This window comes from Nerophis lumbriciformis, linkage group LG06 (assembly GCF_033978685.3).
Source record: "Nerophis lumbriciformis linkage group LG06, RoL_Nlum_v2.1, whole genome shotgun sequence".
NCBI lineage: Eukaryota > Metazoa > Chordata > Actinopteri > Syngnathiformes > Syngnathidae > Nerophis > Nerophis lumbriciformis.
The window spans coordinates 40,859,235-40,873,096 of NC_084553.2; the positions used below are offsets into that span (position 1 = coordinate 40,859,235).

General features: G+C 41.3%; 1 protein-coding gene across 1 annotated transcript in view; it reads left to right on the forward strand.

Moving 5' to 3' along the window:
* The window catches only part of ush2a (Usher syndrome 2A (autosomal recessive, mild)), a 363,320-nt gene that overhangs the window by 87,179 nt on the left and 262,279 nt on the right, over positions 1-13,862 (forward strand). Inside the window, exons 16-24 of the mRNA XM_061964341.2 lie at positions 3,390-3,673; positions 3,944-4,169; positions 4,265-4,402; positions 4,503-4,683; positions 10,766-10,929; positions 11,032-11,190; positions 11,302-11,530; positions 11,615-11,738; positions 11,815-11,962. Of these exons, the coding sequence (XP_061820325.2) occupies positions 3,390-3,673; positions 3,944-4,169; positions 4,265-4,402; positions 4,503-4,683; positions 10,766-10,929; positions 11,032-11,190; positions 11,302-11,530; positions 11,615-11,738; positions 11,815-11,962 (1,653 nt within the window). The remainder of the gene's footprint in view (positions 1-3,389; positions 3,674-3,943; positions 4,170-4,264; positions 4,403-4,502; positions 4,684-10,765; positions 10,930-11,031; positions 11,191-11,301; positions 11,531-11,614; positions 11,739-11,814; positions 11,963-13,862) is intronic.

Consider the following 13,862-nt stretch of genomic DNA (forward strand, 5'->3'; position numbering starts at 1 on the left):
TTCTATCGTCTTAAATTCTGTAATTATATTGTAATTTAATTGATAAGGTGCATTACAGTGCAATATATCACAATAAATTCCTCGACATTACCACACATACTCATTTTCGCAGATGTTTACTGGGCCTGCACTACTATGAAATATGATCTATGGAAATAAATACTCATATTTATAAATTTATTAAGGTGGGAGCACTGTGGGTAATGCCTAGTGTCTGCCACACACTTAGCAGAACAGGACACGCACACACACATGCACATATACACACGACGCTGTGCAATAACACTGACGTATGCTCACACATTTATACCCGCCACATATGAACACGGGCTCCTTCATAAACGGCTGTGGGACTGTGTTGCCCCTAGGCATCCATTTAGGGACAGATTGCCTGTCATGGAATACGTATGGCATATTCAAATAAGCCCGGCTCACTCACCACCACATATCACACACTAACTAGCACATTAGTGCTGCCTCACTAAAACCTCCAGTATGAGCTGTCGACACAATCAGCATCACTTGAAAACTTAAAGATAAAGGTGTGTTGACACGTTATTCCATATACGTATCACAGGATACCAATTTGCACTGTCCAATCATTTAAATTGTACATTAAATATCAATTTAATTACTTATTAGTCATTGTTATGTATTTACAAACCCCGTTTTCATATGAGTTGGGAAATTGTGTTAGATGTAAATATAAACGGAATACAATGATTTGCAAATACTTTTCAACCCATATTCAATTGAATGCACTACAAAGACAAGATATTTGATGTTCAAACTTATATGCTTAATTTTTTTTTTTTGCAAATAATAATTAACTTAGAATTTCATGGCTGCAACACGTGCCAAAGTAGTTGGAAAAGGGCATCTTCACCACTGTGTTACATCACCTTTTCTTTTAACAACACTCAATAAACGATTGAGAACTGAGGAAACTAATTGTTGAAGCTTTGAAAGTGGAATTCTATCCCATTCTTGTTTTATGTAGAGCTTCAGTCGTTCAACAGTCCGGGGTCTCCGCTGTCGTATTTTACGCTTCATAATGCGCCACACATTTTCGATGGGAGACAGGTCTGGACTGCAGGCGGACCAGGAAAGTACCCGCACTCTTTTTTACGCAGCCACGCTGTTGTAACACGTGCTGAATGTGGCTTGGCATTGTCTTGCTGAAATAAGCAGGGGCGTCCATGAAAAAGACGGCGCTTAGATTGCAGCATATGTTGTTCCAAAACCTGTATCTACCTTTCAGCATTAATGGTGCCTTCACAGATGTGTAAGTTACCCATGCCTTGGGCACTAATGCACCCCCATACCATCACAGATGCTGGCCTTTGAACTTTGCGTCGATAACAGTCTAGATGGTTCGCTTCCCCTTTGGTCCGGTGACACCATGTCAAATATTTCCAAAAACAATTTGAAATGTGGACTCGTCAGACCACAGAACACTTTTCCACTTTGCATCAGTCCATCTAAGATGATCTCGGGCCCAGAGAAGCCGGCGGCATTTCTGGATGTTGTTGATAAATGGCTTTCGCTTTGCATAGTAGAGCTTTAACTTACACTTACAGATGTAGCGACAAACTGTATTTAGTGACAATCGTTTTCTGAAGTGTTCCTGAGCCCATGTGGTGATATCCTTTAGAGATTGATGTCGGTTTTTGATACAGTGCCGTCTGAGGGATCGAAGGTCACGGTCATTCAATGTTGGTTTCCGGCCATGCCGCTTCCGTGGAGTGATTTCTCCAGATTCTCTGAACCTTTTGATGATATTATGGACCGTAGATGTTGAAATCCCAAAATTTCTTGCAATTTCACTTTGAGAAATATTGTTCTTAAACTGTTTGACTATTTGCTCACGCAGTTGTGGACAAAGTGGTGTACCTCGCCCCATCCTTTCTTGTGAAAGACTGAGCATTTTTTGGGAAGCTGTTTTTATACCTAATCATGGCACCCACCTGTTCCCATTTAGCCTGCACACCTGTGGGATGTTCCAAATAAGTGTTTGATGAGCATTCCTCAACTTTATCAGTATTTATTGCCACCTTTCCCAACTTTTTTGTCACGTGTTGCTGGCATCAAATTCTAAAGTTAATGATTATTTGCAAAAAAAAAATGTTTATCAGTTTGAACATCAAATATGTTGTCTTTGTAGCATATTCAACTGAATATGGTTTGAAAATGATTTGCAAATCATTGTATTCCGTTTATTTTTACATCTAACACAATTTCCCAACTCATATGGAAACGGGGTTTGTAAAACTGTAGTTATGTGTGTGTTTATATGGAATTATTGCAATAATTGCTTTGTGGTGCCCTGTATCAACAATCAGCCAATATATGCTGTCTGGTAATGCATAGTAAGTACATTTGGCCCAGCCATGGAGTGACTTTAAATGACATTTGTGGGGGTTGTGCCCAAAATTATTTGTAAAATATGCTAGCAAAGTAATACAGATATCGTCAAGGTTTTATAAACGTAGGGCAAATGCAAAGATGTTTTGCCTAATGTCGTACATGTCTTGCTTAAATTTTACAGACAGGTGCTTGTCAGTCACCTGAAAGTGTGTAACACATTTTGTGGTGATTCGGGTAAAGACCTTAAAGTTACAGTGGTTATTTTGTAGCGCACATTGAGTCAGAAATTTCAAGTCAATCTAACTTACAGGGCCAACATTAATAATAAAAGTATCATCAAAGTAACATTATGAGTGCATGTTTTGACAAATATTCCCTCTTTGTGTGCTGCGGTTCAGGAGTAAAAGTTAGTTTACACAAAAATGAGGATTAACTAGTTTGGTTCAGTTTGTTTGAAGAAGATATTACTTTTATTGTTTAAAAATCATTAATGATTGTTAATATAAATGCTTAGACAGTTGCAATAATGTCTCTTGAGGTGTTAAAAGGACCTCATCTTTTTTTGTTGGTGGTTGTTGGTAATTGAGTATATTTTAAGGTTCTTCCATCTATCTCTGTATTCCTCCGTCACCTTGCCTTTTCCCCTCTTCCGTTCTTCGTAGTTGCCTAATTTATTTATTTTCCTGCTCAGTGAAATTAAGTGTTTGGCCTTAGGTAAGTGATCCATCAAATGTAGAGGGCCTGGCCCTAATGGTGGCAGTTTTATACACTCAAACACCATTTCTCTTGTTCTCTCACGCACGCAGGCACGCACTCACACACTCACTCACACACACACACACACACACACACACACACACACACACACACACACACACACACACACACACACACACACAAGTGGTTCAAACAGAGATGGACTTAACTCTCTTTTCCCTACTTAGAATCTATAATAATGTGTTTTCCCTCACAGTTAACCCTGTTATGTATCAGGCTGCTCCTTTCTTCTTCCCTCTTCTCAGGTCTATCCTGCGATCGTTGTGAATTTGGTTATTGGAACCTGTCCCACCCAGACGGCTGCATCCCATGCGATTGTGACCCCCTGGGATCACTCAGCCCATTCTGTGAGCCTGGGGGGGGGCAGTGTGAGTGTAAGGCTGGAGTAGGAGGCCAGCGGTGTGATTCCTGTGGACGCGGTTTAACTGGTTTAAGACTAGATGGAACCTGCACCCCCTGCAAGTGCTCAAAAGAGGGAACCATACCTGGAACAGACTGTGACCCTTACACGGGTCAATGTGTGTGCAAGGCAAGTTAATGATGCACACCATATTTAAACATTGTGCACTGAATTTTAGTTTCACTTTTACGAATCATAAAATACGATCTTGTATGTCTCAGCTTTCAAGTAGTATTTAATCAGCCATGACATGACATGCCTGAAACTGCTTCACAGTCAGCAGGATAGAAGATACGATAATAAACAGGCTTTTCATTGTGTTATGGTTGCCACACAACACGTTGCTACCAAGTTGGCATTAAATATCATCTTCTTGTTTCGCCCTTTTAAATTTTTTAGGAACATGTGGAAGGCCGATTCTGTGACTCATGTCGTTATGGCTACCACACCTTGGAGTTGCGAAACTCCCTAGGCTGTCTGTCGTGTGTGTGCGACATTAGCGGCACTGTGCCGGATGAGGTATGTGATTCGTGGACAGGACAGTGCCCGTGCAGAGAGGGAGTAGAGGGGGCACAGTGTACCAACTGTGCCCCCAACTTCTATAACGCGACTTCAGATGTTCAAAGTAAGACAAACCAGAGCTCATATCAAAATTAGATCTAATTTATTATTATTTTTTTAATATATTATTGAAAACATTGTGCTGTTCTGTTTTATCAGATGGATCATTCCATGGCTGTGTACCATGTACATGTGACCCGAAAGGAATAGTGGCTGGTTCAGTGTGTGACAGCACAACGGGGCAGTGTGTGTGCACGCCCACACGCTATGGAAAAGATTGCAGCTCGTGCCGACCTGGTGGGTGTGTTAGAGATAAAGCACAGATGAACAAAGTTTCTAGGCTGCATTTATTTTTGAATTAAAAATTATTTTTTTATTTCACAAATTGTTCTTTTAGGTTTCTATCTTTCTTCAGATCAGAGTACGTGTGTTGAGTGTGACTGTCATCCCATGGGGGCCACACAGCGCAAGTGTGAAAGCCAGACTGGCCAGTGTGTGTGTGCCCATCCCTCGGTGGCAGGGCGAAGATGTGACTACTGTCGGGATACCTTCTTTGGATTCAACCCTGGCTTGGGCAGGTAGCTTAAAAAACAAGTTTTCTGTCTCTAGTTTGCAGACTTTGACTTTTTACATAACTGTTTGGTGGATAGGTAAAAACATGAAGTATAGTGTTCTTTTTAATATTTGGCTGTCCATAAGTAAGTGTGAGTAAAACTTTCAACTACCAAATTTGTATGAGTGTGAAAGTGTGAGGTAGTTGGCCCAGTGATCACCCAGTGCTGTGCCAGTGAGACTAACACCACACTGGTGACCTAGACACGTATTGTATACTGTCAGTCACACGTTATTGTGAACCCACTTTCACAGCTAGAGGATGTTGGGAAAGATAGATTGTCGCTCAATGAAGACCTAACACTTTTCAGACACACTTTCAGTATATACTGTAGCTAGTATGTCAAATAAGAGGATACACATACTATAATTAAGCAAGGGCCTGATCTTCTAAGATCCCAAAGAACACACGCTAAATACCATGTAGAAACTATAAAACTGTGCATCCTATTAGTGGCCGTGTTGCTGGTGATCTACTAAGACCGTGTGAGTAAATTAATAACAAAAGCAAAAACAGCAAAAGTCGTGTAGACTGCCCTATTTAAATACGTGAAAAAATCTACACAACTGTGCAGGTTCTGGCTGCGCAGCATTGTCTCCCTCAACTGAAGTCTTTGACTTTGCACCTTCATCCAAGATGCGCACTTTGGGTGGAACAACCCTTAAATGTGGGCTTTCCCTGTCAAGTCTGGTTTTCCACGTATTTTCCCATCAATTTAACTACTTTCTCTCTTTTGTGCCTTTGAATCTAGAATAAGTCTTGCACCCCAAGAAGGTGAAACATTTTATAGCACTTAAATGATGCAGCTCGTAACCACACGTAATGAAATGACAAAATACACTTTCAAAAAACTATCCTATCTATTTTAATCCCTTAGATTGAGACACCTGGAAACATTAATTGAAATGAGGATAAAAGGACCATACTCTGTATGAACTTAAAAATCAAAACATGCACAGAATTGACCTGTTTTGTTTCTGCATGTGTAAATGAAACAGCTGAAGAAGTGTGCAACCACGGCATATTGCCCAAGACGATATAATTCTGACCGTGATCTTTTAGCTATGTAACTATTTAATAGAAAATACACATATAATATAGCATCCATAAGTTGATTCGATTGATTTTTCGACAGTAACTGTCCACTGTCAGGCTCCCCCGCACACACACACATACACATGCGCGCGCAAACAGCTGTTGAAGCCCATTGTGGCGTGTCATGGCTTCACATACCTTTGTATTAATAGGGGTCATATTCAGATTTTTGCTGCATTTAAAACACTTCCTTGTGGTCTACATAACATTTATAGGTGTTTTTTTTGGTCAAAATGTTGCATAGATTATGTTTGATAGACCATCTTCAAGCCGCTTTCTGAGCTGTTTTGTGGGCGGTCTTATTTACGTGTTTCCACTTTTACTGCGTCACTCCCCATCAAGAATGTTGTAGTTTTTAGCGCTTCCATATCAAGTCAACAGACCGATATCATTTAAAACTATACACTACTTGGTATTATAAATGGCAACAGCGGAAGATTTAAGCATGCATGTGCATGGACGAGCCAGTCAGCCCCACAGCGAGAGGATAGACAAAAAGAAGGAACTTATTGACTACAATGTCAGACTACAATAGCTGAATTGCGCAAAGCATTTCGGGTAAAACTTTACCATATATAGAGGTATTTGCTGACGTCACCAATGGAAAAAATGTCACAAGTTGGGCAGATTCCAAACGGTTTATTTAGAGCAGGGGTGCTCACACTTTTTCTGCAGGCGAGCTACTTTTCAATTGATCAAGTCGTGGGGATCTACCTCATTCATATATATAATTTATATTTACTTATTTATCAAATATATGTTTTTGTTAACAAGTTAAAGGTGTTTAATGATAATGCAAGCATGTTTAACACATATAGTTAATATTGTTACAAAATTAAAGGTGTTTAAAGATAATGCAAGCATGTTTAACACATATAGTTAATACTGTTAACAAGTTAAAGGCGTTTAATGATAATACAAGCATGTTTAACACAGTTAATATTGTTAAAAAATTAAAGGTGTTTAATGATAATACAACAATGTTTAACACATATAGTTAATATTGTTAATAAGTTAAAGGTGTTTAAAGATAATACAAGCATGTTTAACACATATAGATTCCTTTCTTTCATGAAGACAAGAATATAAGTTGGTGTATTACCTGATTCTGATGACTTGCATTGATTGGAATCAGACAGTGGTGCTGATAAGGTCCGCATTTTCGAATGGAGGAGAAAAAAAGTCCTCCTTTCTGTCCAATACCACATGAAAGTGGTTGGTTTTTGGCATCTAATTTGTCCAGCTTCCGTACTCCTTTGTATACACTTTACAAGAAATACATTGTCGGCCAACTCCGTAGCTTGCTAGCTTGTGCACGCCAGCTTTCTGAGACTCTTATTTTGGTAGCGCAACTGTGCAGTCGATCTTTGGAGTTTTGACGACAGGTACGGCGCCAGAGTCTGTTGAAATAAAGTGTTTCTCGCCTTCCAGTCGGTAATTTTAAGGAGCTGGCAGCAGCCAGCGTCATCTCAGAAGACCCTCGGGTGCCGTGAATGTCAATCAAGTGACGAAAGTGACGTCATAGTGAAGATTTATGCTCGCTCATTTTTAAGACTATTTTTTTAATGCCTGGCTGGTGATCGACTGACACACCCTCCGAGATCGACCGGTAGCTCGCGATCGACGTAATGAGCACCCCTGATTTAGAGGAAGTATGAATGAAGGTAATACTGTTTTAAAATATCTCCGCCACGCAGCCATGGTTTGATTTCAAATTTTATTTTAATACCAAATACATTAAAACAGGTACCAATAGGTAAGAAAAGTTTGTTTCGCATAATAGGACCCCTTTAATAATTTTCAACAGCCCCTCCCCAAAAGGCTTGATGGCAAAGTCCGCCCCTTTTAGTAATGACTAAATGGGAATATGGCCTTAATTGCATATCTGTGTGCTCCAACGTGTGTTCTTTTACTATATTGTGGAAATTGCAGCAGACAAGGGACAAGCGGTAGAAAATGGATAGATGGATGGAACTATATTCTGTACCACTTTTTCTGTGCGATACAACACCATCTTGACAGCAGAACCTTTTTATGCATTTTGAAAAAGTTTTTTCATGGGAGATAAATTGCTAATATATATCCTATAAAAATTAACACCATTAAAGAAACACTATCAGACGCCAAAACGAATCAGTTGAATTAATTTTGTTGTCTGCTGTCTCCAATCAGCCCATCAAGCAGCTACAAAATGGCCTTGCTAAGTAGACATTATGTCTAGTACCATATTTTTCGGAGTATAAATCGCTCCGGATTATAAGTCGCACCGGCCGAAAATGCATAATAAAGAAGGAAAAAAACATATAAGTCGCACTGGAGTATAAGTCGCATTTTTTGGGGAAATTTATTTGATAAAACCCAACAGCAAGAATAGACATTTGAAAGGCAATTTAAAATAAATAAAGAATAGTGAACAACAGGCTGAATAAGTGTACGTTATATGACGCATAAATAACCAACTGAGAACGTGCCTGGTATGTTAACATAACATATTATGGTAAGAGTCATTCAAATAACTATAACATATAAAACATGCTATGCGTTTACCAAACAATCTGTCACTCCTAATCGCTAAATCCCATGAAATCTTATACGTCTAGTCTCTTACGTGAATGAGCTAAATAATATTATTTGATATTTTACGGTAATATGTTAATAATTTCACACATAAGTCGCTCCTGAGTATAAGTCGCACCCCCGGCCAGACTATGAAAAAAACTGCGACTTATAGTCCGAAAAATACGGTATATTTATTTGTGACAGTCCAAATATATGTATCCATAAATACACTATATTGCCAAAAGTATTTGGCCACCTGCCTCGACTCACATATGAACTTCAAGTGCCATCCCATTCCTAACCCATAGGGTTCAATATGATGTCGGTTCACCTTTTGCAGCTAGTACAGCTTCAACTCTTCTGGGAAGGCTGTCCACAAGGTTGCGGAGTGTGTTTATAGGAATTTTCAACCATTCTTCCAAAAGCCATACACTGGTCACACACTGATGTTGGTCGAGAAGGCCTGGCTCTCAGTCTCTATTCTAATTCATCCCAAAGGTGTTCTATCGGGTTCAGGTCAGGCAAGTCAAGTTCATCCACACCAGACTCGGTCATCCATGTCTTTATGGACCTTGCTTTGTGCACAGTCATGTTGGAATAGCAAGGGGCCCGCTCCAAACTGTTCCCACAAGGTTGGGAGCACGGAATTGTCCAAAATGTTTTGGTATTCTGGAGCATTCAAAGTTCCTTTTCACTGGAACTAAAACAACCCTACACCATAATTCCTTCTCCACCAAATGTCACACTCGGCACAATGCAGTCCAAAATGTACCGTTCTCCTGGCAACCTCCAAACCCAGACTCGTCCATCAGATTGCCAGATGGAAAAGCGTGATTCATCACTCCAGAGAATACGTCTCCACTGCTCTAGAGTCCAGCAGTGAAGACTCAGAAGTGAATACAGTGCTTTACACCACTGTATTCGACGCTTTGCATTGGACTTGGTGATGTATGGCTTAGATGCAGCAGCTCGGCCATGGAAACCCATTCCATGAACCTCTCTGTATGTGGGCCAATTGGAAGGTCACATGAAGTTTGGAGCAACTGACTGTGCAGAAAGTGGGCGACCTAATTGCACTATGTGCTTCAGCATCCGCTGACCCCTCTCTGTCAGTTTACGTGGCCTACCACTTCGTGGCTGAGTTGCTGTTGTTCCCAAACTCTTCTATTTTCTTATAATAAAGCCGACAGTTGACTTTGGAATATTTAGGAGTGAGGAAATTTCACGACTGGATTTGTTGCACAGGTGGCATCCTATGACAGTTCCACGCTGGAAATCACCGAGCTCCTGAGAGCGGCCCATTCTTTCACAAATGTTTGTAGAAACAGTCTCCATGCCTAAGTGCTTGATTTTTTACACCTGTGGCCAGGCTAAGTGATTAGGACACCTGATTCTGATCATTTGGATGGGTGGCCAATTACTTTTGGCAATATAGTGTATATACAGTATATCCATCGTCTTTCATTGCAGTCCAATCGCCTCCTTTCTCACAGCCATTGTCAGTTTGCATTCACCATCCAAACGTGCTAAATATAAATGCAAAAATAGCGGCCGCAAACCGTTATAGCCTTGATTTATCACATTGCGTAATCAGCAAACACACTTCTGGCCCAGAAAATAGAAGCGCTGTGCTGTCAAGACTGCAGGTCAATAATAAGAGAGAACAATTTGTGTACAGGGCAGCACGTGGAAGAGGGGTTAGTGCATCTGCCTCACAATACGAAGGTCCTGAGTAGTCTTGGGTTCAATCCCGGGCTCGGGATCTTTCTGTGTGGAGTTTGCATGTTCTCCCCGTGACTGCGTGGGTTCCCTCCGGGTAATCCGGCTTCCTCCCACCTCCAAAGACATGCACCTGGGGATAAGTTGATTGGCAACACTAAAATTGGCCCTAGTGTGTGGATGTGAGTGTGAATGTTGTCTGTCTATCTGTGTTGGCCCTGCGAGGAGGTGGCGACTTGTCCAGGGTGTACCCCGCCTTCCGCCCAATTGTAGCTGAGATAGGCTCCAGCGCCCCCCGCGACCCCAAAAGGGAATAAGCGGTAGAAAATGGATGGATGGATGAATTTGTGTATAATACATCGGATATTGTTTATTACAACATAGATCAATTTATTGCTTATTTTTTGAAAAATACATGAGAGGACGCCCTTTAAAAATAATCACATATCAAATCACAATCTCAATATTGACGAAAGAAATTGCAATTACATTTCCAAAATCATTCAGCCATAATTAAAAGTATTTGTTCAACACCAAATATAACACTAGATGTATCAATGCATTAAGTTATAGAGGATTTTGTGTTTTTGTAATAATACTTATTTGTGGATCTCCCCCACTTACAATAAGCATTAGGCATGTTTTTTTCACCCTCCTCCTCATTGCTTGTTCAGATGTCAATCATGTGCATGTGACCTGGCGGGCAGTGTCAGTGGCTCCTGTAACCCAGACTCAGGAGTGTGTGAGTGTAAGCTGCTCGTTACTGGGGACAAATGTGATGCATGTCAACATGGAGCAAGCCATTTGCGTGCAGAGAACATCTACGGTTGCAGTAAAGGTTTGCGTACTGTCACACGCACACAGATTCCAGACTTTGTCACAGTCACTGCTTGTTCTCTTGTCTATTAAATTTGATCCCATGCTCTTTGTGTTCTTGCAGCTCCCTCTCAACAACCTGCCCCTGTAGCTTTGGGTCTCAGCTATTATTCCATTAATCTGACTTGGCATCAGCCTGACTCCCCAAACTCAAACATACTTAACTACACGCTCATCAGAGATGGACAACCTGTTCACAGTATACAGCGTAGCTATCCTTTCAGTAGGTCTACACTGTCCAGTCTTTTTTGTACTTTTAACACTCTCAATAGTCTATTATGTATCATCATCTATATGATTATTGTTGCTCATTGCTCCCTTTGTTGTTCTTCAGACCCCGAATCCTTCGAAGATACCCATTTGTCTCCTTACACAAACTATTCTTACTGGATTATTACAAATAATGTCGCCGGTTTGACAACCAGTGCCACTGCCTTCTACCAAACTTTAGGAGCGCCACCTAAACGGGACGTGCTACATTTAAATCTTGTGGGTCGACCTGGTCCCACCACTGCCAACTTCAACTGGAATGCACCACCTAATAATACCGGGCCAGTGGAAAAGTAAGGCGGCATAGCATCATCTTCTTACTTCATGGAGGTTTTGTGAAATAAGAAGGGAATTTATGTTGCTTTTGTCTCCCACAGATTTGTGTTGTCGTCCAAAGAGTATTCTAGTGAAGCAGAGCCTGTCATCCACTACATAGGTTTATTTACTGAGGCAGTGGCAAGTGGTCTGAAGGCCTTCACCCAATATACTGTCACACTGCAGGTAGGTCAGACAACAGCAAGTAAAAATGTATATTGCAGTTTTGCACAAAATTAAATGTTTCTTCTTCTCTTAAAAGGCATGCTCATCTGGAGGCTGCACCTCCACTTTACCTGTGTCGCTGTTGACAGCCGCCACCCCCCCACAAAACCAATCCCCACCCAAGGTCAATGCCACTGGACCTCACACCCTGTTTGCTTCATGGGAGCCTCCTGCTCAACCGAACGGTAAGTCATTTTGTGCTAAACTACACAACTGTAAAGTTTCACGACTGCCACTTGTACAGTTGTGATGTTATCTCTGTGATGAAATCCATCCATAAACAGAAAGACATATTTTAAGTACCTCACCATTAAGGTAGCGACTAGGGATGGGAAAAGTAAATTATTTGAAATAACCAGTAGCTTACACAAGTGAGTTCACCACTCAAATTTCAGCAACCATGTTATTTAAACTGCATCTTCTCAAGGGAAAATACTACATAAACTAAACTTCGATATAATTCAGAGTAGCCAGTGTACAGCTTGTAAAGCAGCATGGATTTGCCATCCACTGAAACAGACTTCAAGATTCAAGATGCTTTATTATTGTCCATTCTTTAACATTTACAAGACACATAAGAACTGAAATTTCATTTTCGGCACAGTTCCACTAAGAGCAGACATACGTTTACAGGGAGACAAGACGGGACCGCCAACGGATCAGCTACTTACGGCGCTCCTTAAAAAAGGTGGGAAAAAGGTGATATTGGGAAAGGGGGGAAGAGTAAAAAAAAAAATCAGTATAAGGCTGGACCCTCGGGAGGGGGTCCAGACTGAGTCCAAGGGAAAAAACCCCACATAGCATAGCACACATAAACATGTTACATATAATCACAACAACTCGCAACGGGGGGGGGGGATTTGGGGCCCTGGAGGCCGGCCTGCTGCTATAAAGCACTACTAGCCATCCATAACCCCAGGAATTAAGCAGTGATGAAGGCATTGGTTGAGGAAGGGGCGGGTGCGTGCATGTATGCCCAATTAACTTGAGTGTGATGTTAAAATGTTTTTGTGGACTGGGGCCGATCTCAAAGTTCGACACCAGGTGTTGAGAAAAATGCAGGTCAAAAGCGTCCATCGTTGAGGTGTCCTCGGGGGTGTTTTTCAGAACAGCCTGTTCCTGATAGCGTCAAGGCCATTAGATTAGGATGTTGTTTTCTTCGGGCAGTCAAAACAAAGACTTGCCTGCTCTATGTGTCCGTGCTGGTTTCTCTCAAATTCAATTAAACTCTCCTTCTCAGCAAACTTCTCCATGATGTGATCCATTTTGCGATTCAGTTCAGAAATCGCCACAGTCTGTGTTCCCACAGCCCGGCCCAATCCTTCCATTGCGACGAACAGCCGTTGGGCTCCTTGAGTGGCTGCCATCGTCTTCCGAATTTGACGATACACCAGAGCAATGCCCAGCCCAATCAATAGGTGCCCCGCGATCACGGTTCGAAATAGGTAGATGTCTTCCACGTCCTCGATGGAAAGGACTGAGAGGCACATGATTCTCCATTTATCCCAGGAGTCTCTCACGTACCCCGCAGCAATGGCTCCTTCAGGGCAGCCAGGCTCCCCCGAACCTCTTTTCCTTGTCGAAAAGACTTTGTCAATTGCGTCGAGAGTCCAGCTGATCATATCCATGTTTGATGTTTAGATTTGAGGACAGCGCAAAGAAAGAGGCTTCAAAAAAGTTCAGACAAGACAAAACGAAGAGAGCAAGCAGGGAAGGAGGGAGCAGAGAAAAATGTGACCGCCCTCACCAGAGGCAAGACAGAAATGCCATTATTGTATAATTAACACAAGTAAGGAGCAATGCAAGATTGCAATAGCAATATATAGTACACATGGTGGTAGCATCATGGTCTAAGGCACAAACATCATGGTCTACGGCACCTGCGTCAAACTCAAGGCCCGCAAGCCAGATCTGGTCCGCTACATAATTTTATGTGGCCTTCGAAAGGCTGGAAATAATGTGCGTCAATTAAGCACTTTTTGCTAAATTCATTTGTTCTTTCAAGTTTGACACAAAAATGAACTGCATGAACCTTGTAATCTTTCCGAATATTATCTATCATACAGCAAGATGTTCCAAGTATCT